This window comes from Amblyomma mixtum, chromosome 6 (genome assembly GCF_055824585.1).
Source record: "Amblyomma mixtum isolate Tamu chromosome 6, ASM5582458v1, whole genome shotgun sequence".
Taxonomy (NCBI): Eukaryota; Metazoa; Arthropoda; class Arachnida; order Ixodida; family Ixodidae; genus Amblyomma; species Amblyomma mixtum.
Window position 1 is genome coordinate 147,503,388 of NC_143017.1, and position 17,449 is coordinate 147,520,836.

The 17,449-nt window shown below is 48.4% G+C and overlaps 2 protein-coding genes across 2 annotated transcripts; both read left to right on the top strand.

The window, feature by feature from the left end:
• Positions 1-1,013: 1,013 nt before the first annotated feature.
• LOC149340709 (iris-like) lies at positions 1,014-4,483 on the top strand. The gene is made up of 4 exons (XM_089551170.1): positions 1,014-1,170; positions 1,657-2,207; positions 3,641-3,764; positions 4,076-4,483. Exons 1-4 carry the CDS (start codon positions 1,108-1,110, stop codon positions 4,481-4,483), a joined length of 1,146 nt encoding a protein of 381 aa, XP_089407296.1. The 5' UTR covers positions 1,014-1,107.
• Positions 4,484-11,834: 7,351 nt separating this feature from the next.
• LOC149340710 (ionotropic receptor 93a-like) lies at positions 11,835-16,652 on the top strand. The gene is made up of 4 exons (XM_089551335.1): positions 11,835-11,943; positions 12,524-12,741; positions 13,866-14,152; positions 16,102-16,652. Exons 1-4 carry the CDS (start codon positions 11,835-11,837, stop codon positions 16,469-16,471), a joined length of 984 nt encoding a protein of 327 aa, XP_089407461.1. The 3' UTR covers positions 16,472-16,652.
• Positions 16,653-17,449: the final 797 nt, after the last annotated feature.

The following is a 17,449-nucleotide window of genomic DNA, read 5'->3' on the forward strand; positions in this document are numbered from 1 at the left end:
CTGCTGGCGCACGCTGCCCTCGGCAACAAGAATAGAAGCAGAAGAAGATTTTGGCGTCACATCTCCATTGCGGCCCAGGGGTTCAGTACGAAAGGCACAGCCAAGGTAAGAGCAAGATCTTTTTTCCCTCCTCCCGCATCGCAGTGTCTTCCTCGTGTGACAGCCTCTGAGCCACCGCGGCGTGCAAAATTCATCCCATTTTTGACGCGAATTTCACCCACCGCGGTGGTTCAGTTGTTAGAGTGTTCGGCTGCTGAACATCATAACGAGGGATGATACCCCGCCCGCGGCGGCCGCGCTTCGATGGAAAAAAAAAAGTTGGTTTTTGAGAAAAGGAAATGGAGCAGTATCTGTCTCGCATATATCGGTGGACGCCTGAACCGCGCCCCAAGGGAAAGGATAAAGTAGAGAGTGAAAGAAGAAAGAGGCCTGCGGAATAATTTAGACCACTTGGTGACGTTTTAAGTCCACTGACACCGGACGCACCGGGCACATAGGGGCCTTATTGCATTTCGTCTCCATCGAAACGCGACCGCCGCGGCCGGGTTTGAACCGGATACTCCGGCTCAGCAGCCGAGCTCATAATTTTCTCATCACTGATTATTATTTTTTTTAGCATTCTTTAAAAATGTAAACTGTGGGGTCAGTGAAGAAACAGGCCACTGTCGCTGCCTCGTGCGGATAGCAGAGGGCTGAAAGAACGAAGAGTTCAGACAAAGAGAACAGTCACACGCCGAAACGATGGCTGATGACGAAGCCAAATACCTCTGTGTCCCCTCTGTTCCCTCACTTGGAAGCGCAAGGAATCTTTGCGTCTGTTCACAAGCCCACCGCGTCCATGTCGGGTAATGCGTTCGTTTAATTTAACCCAGGCCCCCCCTGTGCCTTTCGCTGTATGCAGAAAAAAAGATACAAACGTTTGAGCCGTCCGCCTGTAAAGAACCGCACCTCTTGACCTGTCGTCACAGCTCCACAATGGAACCGGCGTTCGGGCAGCTGCTGTTCACCTTCTCCGTGAACCTGTACAAGCAGCTGTTAAGCGCGGACAGCAACACCAACGCCAGCAGCCTGCTGTGTTCGCCCCTGACCATTGCGGCGGCCCTAGGCATGACGCTGGCCGGAGCCCGGAACAACACGGCCAAGCAGATCCGAGCCCTGTTCGTCGATGGCGTGAGTCAGTTGTATATGTCGCAGTCGATCGCTGAACCGGTTTTTAACTTTATCTGACGTGGCAGTTCCGCACGAACGCGATGCAGCTGGAGCAGGCGAATTCATAAATACGCGGTGGCTATCGACGCCTGAGGGTGACGATGACGCGTTTAGTCGTTTCGAACGGAAAGCGAAGGACCGCGATCTTTCATGCTGCGCTTCCACGCTTCAGCTCACTGATCAGTGTAAATGCGTTTAAGCCTGTCCCTGTCCTAGCCGCTGAAGGTGTATACAAACCTCTCTGAACCAGGACTTCACAGTATGAAGCAAATATGGTGTTCAATACCAATAAACAGACTATAAACCGCCGTGGTTCTTTTGTAGGCGCCTTGAAACGCATTGTAAGGCGTTGGAATTATTATGGTCCCTCTTGGAAACGGGCGTACTTACCGTTCCTTCTCAGCCTCGGATGACTTTGACTACGATATCGACGTGCCATATCTTCAGATGCCTTCCGGAAGCAGATTGAGCGACGGTCGTGGGACGTCGGACGACGCCATCCACGCCGCTTTCGCGTCGCTCATGAGGAGTCTGAACCGAGTCCTCGACGACAACCGGCAGGCGTCTTCCGGCGGTGGCGACGTCACCTTGCGCCTGGCCAACAGACTGTACACGGGCCTCGGCCTGCAGCCGTCCCCCGAGTACGCGTCACTGGTGAACGCCTCGTACGGCGCCTCGGCGGCCAGCGTGGACTTCGGCGCAGACCCGGAGTCCGCGCGGCGCGCCATCAACGAGTGGGTGTCCCGCGAGACGGCGTCCAAAATCGCGGAGCTCTTGCCGCGGGGTTCGGTGGAGGCGTCCACGTGTGCGGCGCTCGTGAACGCCGTCTACTTCCGGGGTCTCTGGGCGGACCAGTTCGAGCCCGAGCTGACCGCTGAGGAGCCCTTCTACGAGACACCCACGAAGAGTCGCAAGGTGAAGATGATGTACAAGAACGGCCGCTTCGCCATCGGACGCCACGAGGGTCTTGGGGTCAGTCTTGTCACCATTCCGTACAGGTAAGTACGTGAGGTGCCTTTTGAGGCTTTTCTCCTGAGCATTTTTAATGCAATAGCATTAAAAGCCACATAGGGAAGAAGATACGGCGTCCTGCCTTCACGTAACTACCAAGACCGGAAGTCTCAACTACGTTTCGATGTATCTTCACTGCACCCATGAGCACCGCTAGCCATTTTGGGGGAAATATCTAACCAACGGCTAGAGGACACGAAGAGATGTCTGGTTGTGTTCAGACAGACGTGCAGGGGTCCGCAAACACAACCATGAAAGAACGACACAAAACTCAATGTAAAAGCATCTGCACCTTCTAATACTTATCGCATTGCCAACTCATAACGTAATTTGGTGTCCTTGTCAATTTTTTAACGCGAGAGCGTCAAAGACCCCGTTTACCAGAAAATCCTGTTTCGGCCTCGGCGCCCTCAGCGAAAAGTCACGGGCATGGTTCTCCACGTGGGCCACCTAGGTCACGTGACCTTGCGGCATCATCACAACCTGTCCCCCGTATCGTGAACAAACTGCCCACCTTGGCAGATGGCAGCTAAATTAATTATTGGTCGCTCGAGAATAGCAACCTTGACCGCACAAGGCCCACTGGTGGGAGCACCTGCCGTCGCAGGGCAGTGGTGCATATGTCGCTTAACCGCTGCACCATAGCGCCAGGAGGGGTATGAGGACTGCCATGGATCTATGAATGTAAAGAATAGAATGACCTTCTGCATATATGGGAAAAAACGCATTAAGCTATTGCGTCATACTCTTAAGACAGAGCTTAAGTTTCACCTCCATTCTATGTTCTAATCTCTTGCCGATGCCTCAGCAGTTAATCTTTTTCTTTCTTTTCTGTGCAACCTTAACTGGTTCAGATGATATTTACTCTGACGGCCCGAGAATCCCAAGTGAACTGCCTCCTGTTGTTGTGATCAAACTCATCAAACGAGTGTCGTTTCTATGCGTCTTTTCCAAGGTTATAATGAAGGCTCACGAAAAAGCTCATCATGAAATGAAACTAAGGAAATTATACTGAATATTTGTGTTGGCGCTGGCACTATTTGCCTGTATTTCCGCTCCGGCAGTGGCCGTTTCGATGGTTCACACTAAAACGAAATGGAACGGACTTCAGAAAGGTATACGTCTAAACGAAGGAGAGTGCACGTAAATAACCCTATTGCCACCGTTTATCACTCGCGACGGTAGGACACAGTCGCCTCTTCCGTTTTTAAGGGAACAATGCCAATGTGCACTGCTCAGCATTCCGTTCCAGTATACAACTGAACAGTGCCAGATCTTTGACGTGATAGTAATCGCAGGAAAACTGCATTTATTTCATACTGTATGATGCAGACGAATAGGATTGTTGATCCTGCGCTCTGCGTTGCCCGTAATAAATTTGAAGCGGCAGTGCGATGATTCGGTCGGATGGTGCTCGCAGGGGCCTAAAGGCGTCCATGGTTGTGGTTCTGCCGGACAAAGTGGACGGGCTTGCTGACTTCGAACAGCGGGTCACCCCCTCGGAACTGGCCTCACTAATCTCCAGTGCGAACAGCACCACTAAGGTATGCGTCCCACGGTGCGGCATGTGATGACGTTTTTTTGAAGCCCCGTATGGTACATGTACGAACGACAGCTCATTGCCGTTGCTGTTTCTTTGGAGGGCTCAAGCCAGTTATCAGTTCTACATTTAGAACACGCATAAATTAACGAAAATCTCCCATTTTGTGGACCCTTACAAAAACTTAAGGTAGCATCCGCGGGACAGACGCTTTAGTTCGCGACGTTGTCTTTGTCTTACCATGCTCCCGAGACTGTTAAACATGGTAGCCATGAATAGAAGTTCGACCGCACAGCTTCGATCAATTCCCTTCAGGTCCGCCTGAGGCTGCCCCGGTTCAAGTTGTCGACGACCACGGACCTCCGCCACACCCTGTCTTCCATGGGCGTCACGGACCTGTTCAGTCCGCGCGCCGACCTCTCGGCTATGGCGGCGACTTCTCCCAGGAGCGGCAGCAGTTCCAGCGCTAGTCCGACTGGCTGTGGCCGAGGCACTGCATTGGGCGTCTCTGTGGCCCTGCACAGCGCCGCCATCGAGGTGACCGAAGAAGGCACCGAGGCAGCGGCTGGCTCGGCCTCGGTCTTGACTCGCCGTGACGCCGTTGAGTTCACGGCCGACCACCCCTTCTTGTTCCTGGTGCGAACCCAGGGGACAACACCTCTGGAGGCCGATGTGGTGCTCTTCGTGGGCAGTGTACGCCAAGTACACGACGTGGAAATATGACGGCTTTGAGGAATTCTGCGGGCAGAAGACAACATGGATGTCATAACCGTTCGGCGCTTCCAGTAGAGTGTAATTTATTTCAAATTCATCTCACATTTTATGCCTCGAAGGCCAGTGCAATGAAATACAGGGAAGCATGGAGGTTGTGGACGCATACATGTTGGCGTTGTGTTAATTTCTACAAATCCACTTCAGCATTCATTCTCATGCGTTCTACAGATCCTAGTCACTCGAGTGTGGTGAGCTTAGAGGTTTTTCTTTTTTAAAAAAACACTGCTGACGTGTGAAGCCAAGAAACGATACTATTGTTTGAGGCAGCAGTGGTGTCCCGTTGACATTTTTCCACAATTTATTTCACTTTCATTTCAGAGTTGACGTTGCATATTTATTCATAAAACTTATTTACACTTGCATATTGTGTTTTCTAGTCACTCAAGCGAGGTGAACATTTTTTGACGCTTTACCGCTGATAGCGTAAATACAGTCATATTTACGTTCTCAAACCTCTTCATATGACTGTGTTACTTAGTTCAAGCAGCCAAGAGATCACAATCTTAGTCGTGCTACGATAGGTTCGCAGGATCGCTTAAAGCGAAGCGAAAATCTGCAATAAAACGAAATAAGAGCCTTATCTTTTAAGAGGCGCAAAAGGTTGTTGCACTCGTTACTTTGTTATTAAAAAGGAAGCAACTACGCCAGTCCTCCACGGCGTTAAAATAAACTTTTGTGAATACATTTAGTCTCGTGTTTTCTATGTGTGCATACATGCTTGCGGACTCGCACCACATGGGCGTACAACCGGTGAAGACGATGTGGTCCGCATCAGTCTCCAAGCATCTCACCTGGCGTCTTAAAACGAACTCGCAGACGCTAATGCAAGGTACCTGACGCTAATGCAAGCCTGAGTCGCTTTGGGACGTTAAACCCCAAGAAACCAAACCAAACTAATGCAAGGTGCCAGCACGCTCCACTGTGCTAACCGCTTGAGTGCTGATATTAGCAAGAACTGTAGCCTTATTATGGCAAGAAAATCTGCCAAGAATTAAAGCCATCTGCTATAGCCAGACCCCTCGAGATCTCGTAGTCGTTGTCCGCATGAAATGACATCACACAGCAAGGTCGCACGACTAGTCGTGTCGATAACAAGACAGAAGGAACCAGTGTATTCCGCAAACAGTTCCGACACAACCCATTCGGGTACAGCTGTTTTGTACGTGACCGTTTGTGGTCACATACCGAGGTCATGGGGCGTCACATACACCCCCTCACACATACAGCTGGCGCTAAAACTCGTGTCATATTGCATAAACGCCTTTTTCTTGTGTGTAAAATATACATCCGATTTAAACCAAGGGAAACCTTGCAATGAGACCCATGAAGAGCACAGAAGCAACTTATGCAAGTTTTTTTCACGCGGACTTCCAAACCGTTCCACTCCAGTCGTTCCGCGTCGATTCCTTCCTTCCTCTAATAGCGACAATTCCATAGCCACCCCAAAGGGGAACCTCCAGTAAGCTAGAATGGCTCCCGAACAGCTCTAGTTTTGGGAAAACAGCTCCGCAATTGTGGTCCGAGTTTCTTGTGCATTGAAGATTTCGCGCTTCCTGGAACAACCAATCGTGGCGATTAGGCGCAACGGAAATTTGCACGGTATCGGAGGGAAGCTTGCCACATGGTGTAGCCGCAAACTCTTCATGCTCCTGAATGCATACGAAAATTTATAAGATACAGTCCTCAGTGCATTGGCGGTGGCAGTGAGCGGCCATGCGTTACGCAACTAAGGCCGAGCAGGTAAAAGTGTGTGGAAGGTTTGACGTAAAGTGCATGCAGTGCTAGGAGCAATCAGGGAGCAATTACTCATTACAAATATTCGAAATTTTCGAATACCGAATCGTACATTCTTGTATTTGATTTGGCGAACGAACCAAATAGCGACTGTTCACAATGAACCAAACGAATCGAATTGGTTCTCAGGATTCCGAATAGCTTTCGAACAATGGGCAAGAGGTTTCAAAAACAGGTCGCTCTTCCAGGCCACAGCATGCCGCCGCGATATGTCTGTGCAGAAAGGAGGTGTCAGCCCCGCGACATGGTCCATTCATGCGGTGGCATTCATAACGCTCGTGTATACGGTCTTCACTATAGCTCTGAGCGGCAAGGTTCAGCCAGGTTTAACAAACACTGCCCGAATACCCGAACTCGTAGGCCACGACACAAACTGTGATCCTCCTCATCATCTAAAATTTTGCGCTTAATTGTACACTGTCGTCACCAGTAGCAAAGGTAATTTTCCTATGCGTATTACACGAATGCCATAAAGTTAATATTCAGACTTAGTTAAGCGTGTTCCGGAGTGGGCGTAAGTGTTGCGTCTTTCGACAGCTAAAGCCGTAATTCTATGGCTTTAACGTCGCTGCTAGAGGTTTCCTGTTTCGCGTGAATATTCGTTTTGTACGAATATTCATACAACTAGCGAATAATCACGCAAATATTCGATTCCTATTCAGTTCAGTCCTTTTCTTATTCGGTTCGGATTCGATTCGGCCGTTTCCAAAAAACGTATTCGATTTCGATTCGGTTTCGGAAAGGAACCATTCGCACACCCCTAATGCCTATATAATGTTCGGCGAATGGTGTCTTATTACTAAGCGTCATTAATATCATGGCAAGGATGCGTCGGCAAACGAAACAAGCGGCTTGTGCTTAGCAAACTCCAGCATACTAATTTTCTAGCAGCCAGCGTCGCAACAGCAAATCGAACTTGATTTGTTGTTCTCAGTTGGTGTATCAAATATCAAAACAAGGACCAGAATATTGAAATATATAAGCAATAATAGTGAGAGGATCTGAGACATGATATTGGGGATGTGTTTGCATTTAATTTCGGGTTAAAAGATTCGCCGTTTGATAGAAGTTGATTACACTGAAATTCTCGACACTAAATGCCCGTATACGCGTGTCTCTAGAGCGGGGAGGCCGAAAGGTGAGATAGGTGATACGAAAGGCCAAAGATCGCCTCTGACGATAGCTGCTTTTGAAGCATTCATTAGGCCAACCTTTCAATCCCGCGCTCGTCCAGCTTTTCCGTTCTTTCTTCTTTTCAAACATCGACAGCCGCCTCAGAATCACTTCGGAGTGATTCGGCTGGTATCGAGGCCAGCAACGAGAACCGCTAGACCTGCGCAGAGCACAGCCATGAACGAGACCTTCAGCGGAGTGCTGCGATCCTGTCTAACAGAGGTAAATGCAGCTAATCGCATTTAGCGTTGCTTTATGTGCGGTGGTGATGTTCTCAGAACAAAGGTCCGTATTATTCAAGCAGAGCTGGTTGATGGGCTAGTCAGTGTCTAGGATTCATGCTTTGTGTATCTCAGCAGAAATCATTGAAACTCATTTGGAAGGTGCTACAAAGAACGCAAACTGCGAAATAAATTTATTAAACTTACCGCGAAACAAAAAGAAATGGAGAATCCGGCATAAAAGCACGCGACTTTTCTATGCCGTTTCCATACCGCAGTTCCTGGTACAACTTCAGTCTTTGATGACGAAATAACAGAAACCATCGGATTGAAGACGGTTTGAAAATTCATGCTTCATGGCAGTAATTCTTTAGCTTGGTCTGTGCAAAGTATTGAACACATCCTTTGGTGTCGCCAAGCTCCGAAAATGGTTTAATAAAGCTGTGCAGCATATGTCTTGTTTTCATACAGCTGCCCTGCATTCGTCTTCCAGTTTCAATTGGCGGCTAGAAACAGGTATGTTCTGTTACGGATAAAGGAACGCATTCGCGAGCGCCGATCTGAATCTTCGAAGTCATGTGGCGCAACGTGGAAGAGACTTGAACGCAAAATCCTTTCAGGAGTTTCTAGTCATGAGAAATGCGATGGCCTGAAGATGCAAGCCGGTAGCCCAACATCGACACACGGACCGCACTAACAAGTGCATTACGCGTACATGATACACAAGCCTGTTGATTTTGCCCCCATTCGTTATCGTCGTTTCAAACCCTCTCTTGTGTGATCACTCCTCACCAGATGCGGCCCCTCATCGGGTACCGCCGGGACCCCGACGGAACGATAGTCGCCACAGGTCTCGGTGGATACGTCTACGACCTAATCATGCGGTCCATGAACATTAAGTGAGTATGCGCGGACACGTTAAAAAGAAACACACGATCTTCACCTGCGTTGCGCCAAAATCGAAACGTAACAGGAGAAAAATAAGCAGATATTCCTCAAAGGAAGTAACCATATTTTGTTATAACAAGGAGGGATTTCGTAAAGTATTTATCGCAAGGCTAAAAAATAACAGACAACACTGTATTTTTCGCTAAATCCGTGGAATTTGTAGTCACATTCTCTTCTCAAGCATGACGAAGACACGATGAATTGTGACAGGGTGATTTCTGTATCCGTATTTTTTTCATGATCTCATAGACGACATTCTATAGCAAGAAGCGGGCGCACAAAACGAAATCTCACTGTCATGAGAATGTCCTCACTCTCATCCGGACGGCTTAACCGGACTAAGCACGACGTAGTGTCGATGCCGTCTGCTGATGGGCCTCCTTGGAAGAATTCCAGCCTGAACTACGACACTGAACTGGATTTTTTACTGCGACAGCAGTTAAAAACATGTTTCCCAGTTGTCGTTGGTAGCGTAGCACGAAGAAGAAGTGCAAAGAGGAAGGAGAGGCGAAAAGGTGAGAAGCGCTGCGCCGAGAGCCGCTTCGCAAACTTACAGTATATCTTATGTGTGCAGCGGCGCCAGCTAGTGCTTGAGGCGTTCGCCGTGGGGCGGTCCGATTGGTCGCGCCATGACTGACGTCATGGAATATTTGAGAACGAATAAAACACTATAAAAGTGGCTAATAGTATGTCTTACATCGATTCTACTCTTGTTGAGTGCCATGGAGAACGGCGGCTCTTCGAGGGCTTTCGACTCTGCAGCCAAATGTGCCGCCAGTGCCCCGCGCAACGGAAATTGCGTAACGATCCCTCAGTGCGAGCCGCCGAAGAAAAGACGGAAATAAATTAACAGAGGTAAATTCACCACCGCATACTGCTGTCGCAAAATGTCGCATCACAAAGGCGTGGTAGCCGTCGGCACGCTTTTTTCTTGTTTCCGAAGTTAAGGTGTCGACTAATGCGACGAATCACTCAATTTAAGGGTAAATGCAGCAGACATGTTGAGCTGACACTAGCCTAAGACGTAAAAGTCGCGTACGGGATAGTAGTGTATGCTGGCAAATGCTTTTTTCCCCCCTTTTACTGAGAAGTGCATTCTGTTCGAATAATGCTTGAAACTGGATTCTTTACAACTTTTTCTTCTAACAAGTAGCCTAAGATGGCGATGGCGGCCAACCTCTCGCAGGTCGCCTCTGCTTGAAATATCTAGTGGAATGCGAAAAAAAAAGCACAAACACGCACAAGTGGAGCTTGGCAAATTACTGCATTTTGGTCTTCTCTAATGCAGACAAACAGGAAGGAACACTGAAAAAATGCCATAATATAAAACAGAATAAATTGCAGAGATTTCCCAAACTGCTGCCGGAAAAAAGTGCCCAAATATGGATTTCTTGTGTCCAAGGTAGGGAATTGCTGGTTACAGCGTAGGACCTGTCTGTATGACCTGGCCGCGACTTCAACCCGCCTTTTTCGCACGGCCGGTCTTCGCACGCGCCATTTTTTCCTCGAGCTTCACTGGTTGCAAACAAACCGCCAGGTTCTACTGCACATGCGTAGTTCATGCCGAAAGATAGGCGAAAGAGACAGATGGCATTAGTTGTCGTACACACATACCATTTCGCAGGTATGGTCGAATCCGCGTTGAACCGGATTGCGCCTGGGTCGCCCACGTGCATTTGTTTTCAACCAGTTTCCTGGATAGCAGACGAACATTCGCACACTCCCCAGATGGCACCACATCTTGTGAAAAAGGGGCAGACTACAACTCCACGTCCATGCAGGCATGTCGTCGTTCTACCGAAGGACAACATCTACGCGGGCACCTTCCCAAACGGCACCTGGGGAGGATCGCTAGGGATGATCATCCGCAATGTGAGTTTAATCTTCTTTGTACGCGTGTCTCGATTATGGATAGCCGGATATATAGAGTGTGGCATCTACGGATGGGTCACTGACGTAACAGCTGCGTACACACAGTCGTTAAAAGCTGTCCTCGGCTGCTCTTTTACGCGGGCAGGAATGCGACCTGGCCATCGGGCCCATCCTGCCGACCATCAGCCGCTTCATGGTGGCCCAGCCGCTGCCGCAGTACTACTTCATCCGACTCACCCCTTGCGGCGGCACCAAGCGCCTCTACAAGACCGACGTGTTCGCCTACGTCACTGCGCTGGACACGCAGGTGCGCCATCGCAGCCGTCTGCCCGCGATAAATCGTGGCCTCCGAGACAATTAAGATCTCGGAGGCTGTGGCTTGATAAATGTGCGACCTTTGTGCCCTGCTCAAAGGCAAGATCTCTCCACTCTTCCTATTTCTTAAGATCCCTGCTTGGCCTTTGGTTTCTGCTGAGGCTCTCGTCCGTATGCCACCGGGTTAAGTACGACATCAGAGAAGAAGTCGGAAAGTTGTTTTTGTTCATGCCGTTCTCGATATATTAGAAACCAGAAAAGTAGTATTAATAAATAAATATAAATAAATATGAACAGGCCGTTCATTGATTTTTTTTACTTGCCTTGTACTTTTTGTTTTGTGCTTTTTTTGTATTGTGTTTATTGTGCCCCTCCTGCAAGGGCCCTTCACTGGGCCTGCAGTATGTCCTAAATAAATAAATAAATAAATAAATAAATAAATAAATAGTGTTCTGAACATAAAGATGTAGCAAAAGGCCACAGAACAAAAGGTTCGATTTGCTGCGACGCCAGCCTCCCTTTTTTTCATGTTTTATTGTCTGGTAAGGTATAATACTGCGGGGTGATCACTCACTATCGCGAATAATTAGATAAATAAATAATCGAATTAAATGCATTGTCTTTGCTCGTCGACCTGGGGCCTAAAGCTTCTTTTTTTTTCCGCAGTTGAGTGGCGATCTTTCATGCAAAAAGAACAATCAATTTTTTAACCTCTCGTAACTAACGCGTGCCTCTAAATACCATTCAAGATACTCGTCGTATTGCCCATAAATACTTATCCGCAAGTGTTGCTACCGTCCGCTGGTATCTAAACACTTTGAGATATTTTATTCATTGGTGGTAAGATCATTCGGATTGTGGGCAAACACTACTACTGTTCTACGAATAAAATGGGCGACAAGGTTTAATGAAACTGTGCTGGTCTGTTTGTGTGTTTGTTTTGCGCGAAACAGGTCTGGGTGACTCTGCTCACAACGATGGTGTTCCTCGCTATCATGTTGTCGCTTCCTTCCTACGGTGGCAGAAGTCGCCTGAGCATGTTCGGCGACTATCTCATGGATCTCATCGGAAATATGCTGTTTGAATGTAAGCATCGCCGCAGCGCTTATTATTGGTGCGATTGTTGTTTTAGATCCCATAACTGTTGCCTAATTTCCAAGTTAAAAAAGAACTAATTATTATTAGCGAATACTACTGCTATTGCAACTACAGTTCGAGTTAAAGAGAAATGCGCTTGACATTACGTGAAACTCCCTTTAAAATCTTTTTGATGAGCGATGTGCTTGAAGTCCTAGTTATCAGCAGAAGAAATTGACAGGTATACCGCAGAATGCTTGCCCCGTTCTTCAGCAGCACGGACAGAACAGATGAAGCTTGCTTTCTTTAAAAAAAAACAAAAAAAAACACGGATTTGCCTAAGAAAATTGCGCAAAAAAAAGTTCCTTCCAGATTTTCGTACCTCTAATTGAACCAATAAAACTTTATTACAAGGTTTGTCAATCTTTGTTACTTATTGCTCTAAGTACGGGACGATGTTTAAATAGTAGTGAGCCAGCTAGCTTACTACGTCCACCGTGTTTGATTAATTTAGTCCTCCTAACCAACTCATAGACCTCAAAACTTCGCAATGTTTCATGTGCTCAGCTAACCGCGCACTGCCTCGCAGCGACACCCGAGCCCCCGGAGACGTCGTACGGCCGCTGGCTAACCGCTTTCTGGTGGATCGTGGTAATGGTGGTCATGACGGGATTCACTGGCATCATGAAGGCCAGCATGATGGTCAAGGACCAGACGGGCCGCATAAACACCATCAAGGACGTCATAGCACGCCCCGATATCATGCCCTTCGTCATCAGCGGGAGCACCTACGAACGCCTCTTCAAGGTAGCGCTACTTTTTTTTTTTGTCCCCTTGTTCTGCCTTTAACGGCTCACAAACAGCAAAGGCCGACGTTCGTTAGACACATGGCTACAAGCGTGCTCTTTTAGGCTAAAACAAGACTACGTGGAGATTTCGTGCACTTAAAGTTTTTGCGTCTTTTGTAACCAAAAATAAGTGAAGGGATTATTAACGCTCATTACAGAGGCAGATATTAAAGACCTGTTTAGGGAGTTTGGCGTAGTAGTAGTAGTTGTTGCAGTAGTTGGCGTAACTGTAGAGTGACCACGGGAAAGCAGAAGGAGGAAAAGGATTGCCGTGGAAGGGGAAGGGCATGGCGAGAACATCTGTGCAATTTCTGCAGAGACAGCATTTGTGCAGTTTCTAAGATCACGATTCACAGAATCACGAAAATATAAAAAGACCTGTAAAAAGACCTGAACGCTTGCTGAAGGAGTCAGTCGTTCATTTTCTGCACTAAATCCTGGCAGTCCTACCGTGATGCAGGACTTTGTAGGAACCTTTTCTCTGCGCTTTATCCACCTATTGTCCTATGTGCAAAAACGTTTAGCCAACAGGGAATAATTTTGTACTTAAAACATTACTGACAACAAGAGCCTTAGAAGCATCAGTAACTTTGAAAGGGGGGAAAAATAAAACAATTATTGATAAAAGGGGATGGTTAGGTATATGGTGAAACCTTAAAAGAAGTCGTAATTGAGGTTTAAAGAATCGACGCAGCTGTGAATTGATGGATCACTATGCTCGAGGGAAGGGAGGGGTCTCATTTCAACCTTGTATTTCCAAAACATTTTCGTCATAAAATTCGGTTCAGCATGGTTTCCGTATTTAATATTTCTCACAACGAGGAACGCACAGCAAGCAAAGGAAAATCCCTAAAAATTCAATACAAAGTCAACTAGAGTGACCAGCTGAAGAAATTTGCCGGTGCAGGCTTCTTTCAACCCATGAATCTTTTTCCCCTTGTCGTCTTTATTACAATTTATTAATTTTTTGTACTATATTCCTTTGTTTCATTTATAATTCGATTTTCATCATCCGCAATACATTAATAGCTCTGACGAGATCTTTTTTCTATCGATCCAACCTATAGTCTGTTGTTACTGCAGACATCGAACAGACCCGACTACCAGCGCCTCTGGAGGCAGGTGCAGCGCCACCGGACGGTGACCACCGCTAACCAGATCCTGAGCAAGCCCACGTTCGATATGCTGCTGGATGAGAAGGCCATCTTCTTCTGCGACGACATCCTGTTGTACTGGACAATCGCGCGCGTCTACCCTAAAGGGGTCGATGGCGAGTTCTACATGGGCACCGACTTCTTCATCAACAACGAGTTCACCATGTTCGTGCGACGCACCCTCGACAAGAACATCATCAAGCAGATCCACCAGAGGTCAGAGCGCGTCCGCCTTTAGCAGGTTTAGAAACAATGCCATTCAAACATAAAGGGGGGAGGGGGGAAAGAAAATTGGCTGTGCTTTAGCTCTGGTTAAACCTGAAGGATTGCGAAAGCAACATGTGCGCGTAGCCATATATTGTTGCGCGAGCTACATTGCCCACAATCTCGTCGTTTCGCGTGCTCTTGCACGACCATATTGCGCATGCGCGAGGAGCAAGTGACGTCACTACGCACAGCTGGCGTGCCTCGCCGCGCGCGCTCGCCTTCCTTTCCTTAAAATGATTGGAGTGTAAAACGTTGACAACCGTAACGCCAATAACAGAATGAACGCCGATAACCTATGGCTTCAGCGCCGCGTCTCTGGCACAACCATGTCAATGCCTGCGGCTCACATCTCTCTATCATCACCCCACGTACCTATAAGCACGACTCAGGCGTCTGCTGACCCAGGGAATCATTATGCGCACTTCGTTTCCTTAAAATGATCGGAATGTAAAACGTGGTCAACGCCAACGCTAGTGAACACAACGAACGCCGACGGCCTATGGCTTCAGCGCCGCGTCTCTGGCACAACCATGTCAATGCCAACACATGCAGCGAACACCTGTCACTACCGCCACTTAGCTTAAAGCATGGTTGAGGTGTCCACTGTTCCAAGCGGGCAGTAATGCGCCTTCCCTCTGGTTCTGGTGTCCACCGAGATGTGGACACCTCGCCCTCATCTCACGCTACGTATATACTGCATAGCAGAGCTAAGCCACTGCCAGTTTTATATACATCACAAACCACACAGATGGCGATGCGCAACCACTACTGCGCATCAGAGAGGGGGAGAGAGAGAGAAGGAGGGAGACTGTCGGCGAGGAGATGGCGAGTGCGCGGCGGCCCCGGCGCGCCAAATGTGCGCCGTGTGACGTCACCCGCTCCTCGCGCATGCGCAGCTTGGCCTTTCCAGAGCTCCGCGAAATGACTCGGCGACTAGCGCAGTGTTGCTTTCACAACAAAACTCTAACTTATGCCTCTCCTCGCAGGAGATTAGACGGCAGCAGTACAGGTGTTGTCACTTTGTCCGGGAGCAAAGCGAAACACTTCTATAGAAGTCTTTTACGTGTTCATTTTTTCCCGTACCAAGTGCCGTTAGAGAGGAGATAAAGTATAAAAATAATTTTCCTGTTCTCGTGAAGACAAGACGCGTTTTTCGTCGAACAGAAGAAGTGTCCAAAACTGGAAACGTCCACTAGTCCCTAGACGGCAAGGTGCACAGGAGAAGTAGGGAGAACCTTAAAGAAAGAAGTCTGTCTCGGAGTGGCCAAAGAAGAAAAGATCCCAAGACGATTACGAGTTTGTAACATGAATGATCCAGCTTTAGCTGGCTTGTGACCGCGAAGAAATGAACATATTAAAGTTTATATATTAGAATGGGTGCTCTGACCACTAGTCCACCGCTACGGCAGCCTAGCGATTAGCACATTCCGCTTCGTATTAGGGAGGTGCGGGGCTCGTTAGTAGGAGGTGTATTTTTACCTATGCGTGTCCAAGTGTGCAGTCTTACCCTTGGGTGCCTGGCGGTGAGCTTGCGAACGTTGACGCTAAACGGCGCAAAACTGAGGAAAGATCTAAGACCAGGTAACGCTGTAACTGTAAGCACTAGGCCACCGCAGCAGGTGCCTAGGGGTTAAAGAACCAGGTCGTATACGGGGGCACTGAGAGGCGAGGTGCAGGAAGTGCTGGGCTCGTAGGTGGGAGACGCATTTTTATCGCTGGGTGTCTGGAGGTGCACCCACAGGACTGGTGCTCCCTCCGTGGGGCGCTCCGGTCAACCTCCGGAACACCCTCTACCCTCCTCTCCCACTCTTTTCTCTCTACCTGCTGCTTTGAATACTCGTCATGGAACCCGTAAGGAGAGCTTACCCTCCATTCTCCTGGTCTGTGGCGCGGTGCAGGCTCCGTTGGCTGTGGGAGGCCGGGCTGCCCCAAGACTGGAACCGCCGGACCATGGAATCAGCGCTGCGCCACACGGCCGGAGCCCAATCGGCCGTCACGGCTGCAAACATGAAGCTCACCGACGTGGGCGCCATCTTCTACCTGATGCTCATCGGCCAGGGGTTCGCCTGCATCGCTGCCCTGGCCGAAGTAATGGTCGGCAGGCTGCTGCCGGCGGCGTCTCGCGCAATGGCGCAGCGCTCGGGCCGCTGGGGTAACGGTGCCATCAGCGCACTGCAAGTGTCGGTGGTCGCCTCGGGCCAGCGCCTGTCGGCAGTGGGCGGAGGTGCTCGAGGCGCCGTGACCATCAACGGGCGCCCCGTGAATTAGCGTCAATTCGCGCATGACTGCGAGTGAAGTTGCGGTTCCAGGAAAGCCTAGTATGAATATTTCGAACTTTCGTTCGTTCGAGAAAATTTTCGGAATGTCTTCAGGATTTAGGGAAGTCCCCGGAGATGAACAGTGGTATCTTTGGTAATTGGAACTCTTTGGCTGTAGATGAATTATTCTGTAGGAATGTCAGTTACTTCCCCAGTTTGGAGGAATCCCCATAAGGTGCGATCTCGAAGTGTATTGCTTTACATTGGGATTAAAGTAATCCCAATGTACGAGGGGGTACCCAAAAGAAGCCGGACTTATTTTTGTTTGAACTTATTTGTTCTCATTTTAAGCACAGACCTTCAATCTCCTTCAAAGTATTCCCCACTTGCAATGATACGCTTGTCGAATCTTTCATTCCATTTTTGTAAACATTGTTTAAATTCACCTTTTGTGATGCTTGACAGTGCCTCCGTCGTTTTTTTCTTCACCTCAGCAACATCAGCGAAACGCTTTCCATTCACCTATTTTTTCATTCTAGGAAACAAAGAAAGTAGCACGGGGCAAGGTCAAGAGAGTATGAGGGTTGAGGAATAGGGGTCATGCCATTTTTGGCCCAAAATTGTCGTAGAGACAGGGCTGTGTGAGCAGGGGCATTGCCATGATGGAAAAACCAGTCACTCGACCGCCACAAATCTGGCCGCTTCCACCGCACACTGTTGCCCAATCTTTTCAAAACATCCAAGTAGAAAGCCTGGCTAACTGTCTTACTCTGCGGAACGAATTCTCAATGGACGACACCTCTCACGTCGAAAAAACAAGTCAGCATTATTTTGAGGTTTGGTTTCACCTGACGAGCTTTCTTGAGGCGAGGTGAATTTGAAGTTTTCCATTGGCATGATTGTTGCTTTGATTCAGGATTCGATTCAGGAACACTTGAGTTGTCCCCATAGCATCGTCCTTATACGTCTTTCTTAATATTTCAAGAGT

Excerpts from the sequence above, each read along its gene's own strand:
- LOC149340709 (XM_089551170.1), top strand. The coding sequence starts at position 1,108 with ATGACGCTGGCCGGAGCCCGGAACAACACGGCCAAGCAGATCCGAGCC. Across the intron at positions 2,208-3,640 it reads CTTGTCACCATTCCGTACAG|GGGCCTAAAGGCGTCCATGG; the intron begins GTAAGTACGTGA and ends TGGTGCTCGCAG. Across the intron at positions 3,765-4,075 it reads GTGCGAACAGCACCACTAAG|GTCCGCCTGAGGCTGCCCCG; the intron begins GTATGCGTCCCA and ends AATTCCCTTCAG.
- LOC149340710 (XM_089551335.1), top strand. The coding sequence starts at position 11,835 with ATGGTGTTCCTCGCTATCATGTTGTCGCTTCCTTCCTACGGTGGCAGA. Across the intron at positions 12,742-13,865 it reads CCTACGAACGCCTCTTCAAG|ACATCGAACAGACCCGACTA; the intron begins GTAGCGCTACTT and ends TTGTTACTGCAG. Across the intron at positions 14,153-16,101 it reads ATCAAGCAGATCCACCAGAG|GCTCCGTTGGCTGTGGGAGG; the intron begins GTCAGAGCGCGT and ends GGCGCGGTGCAG.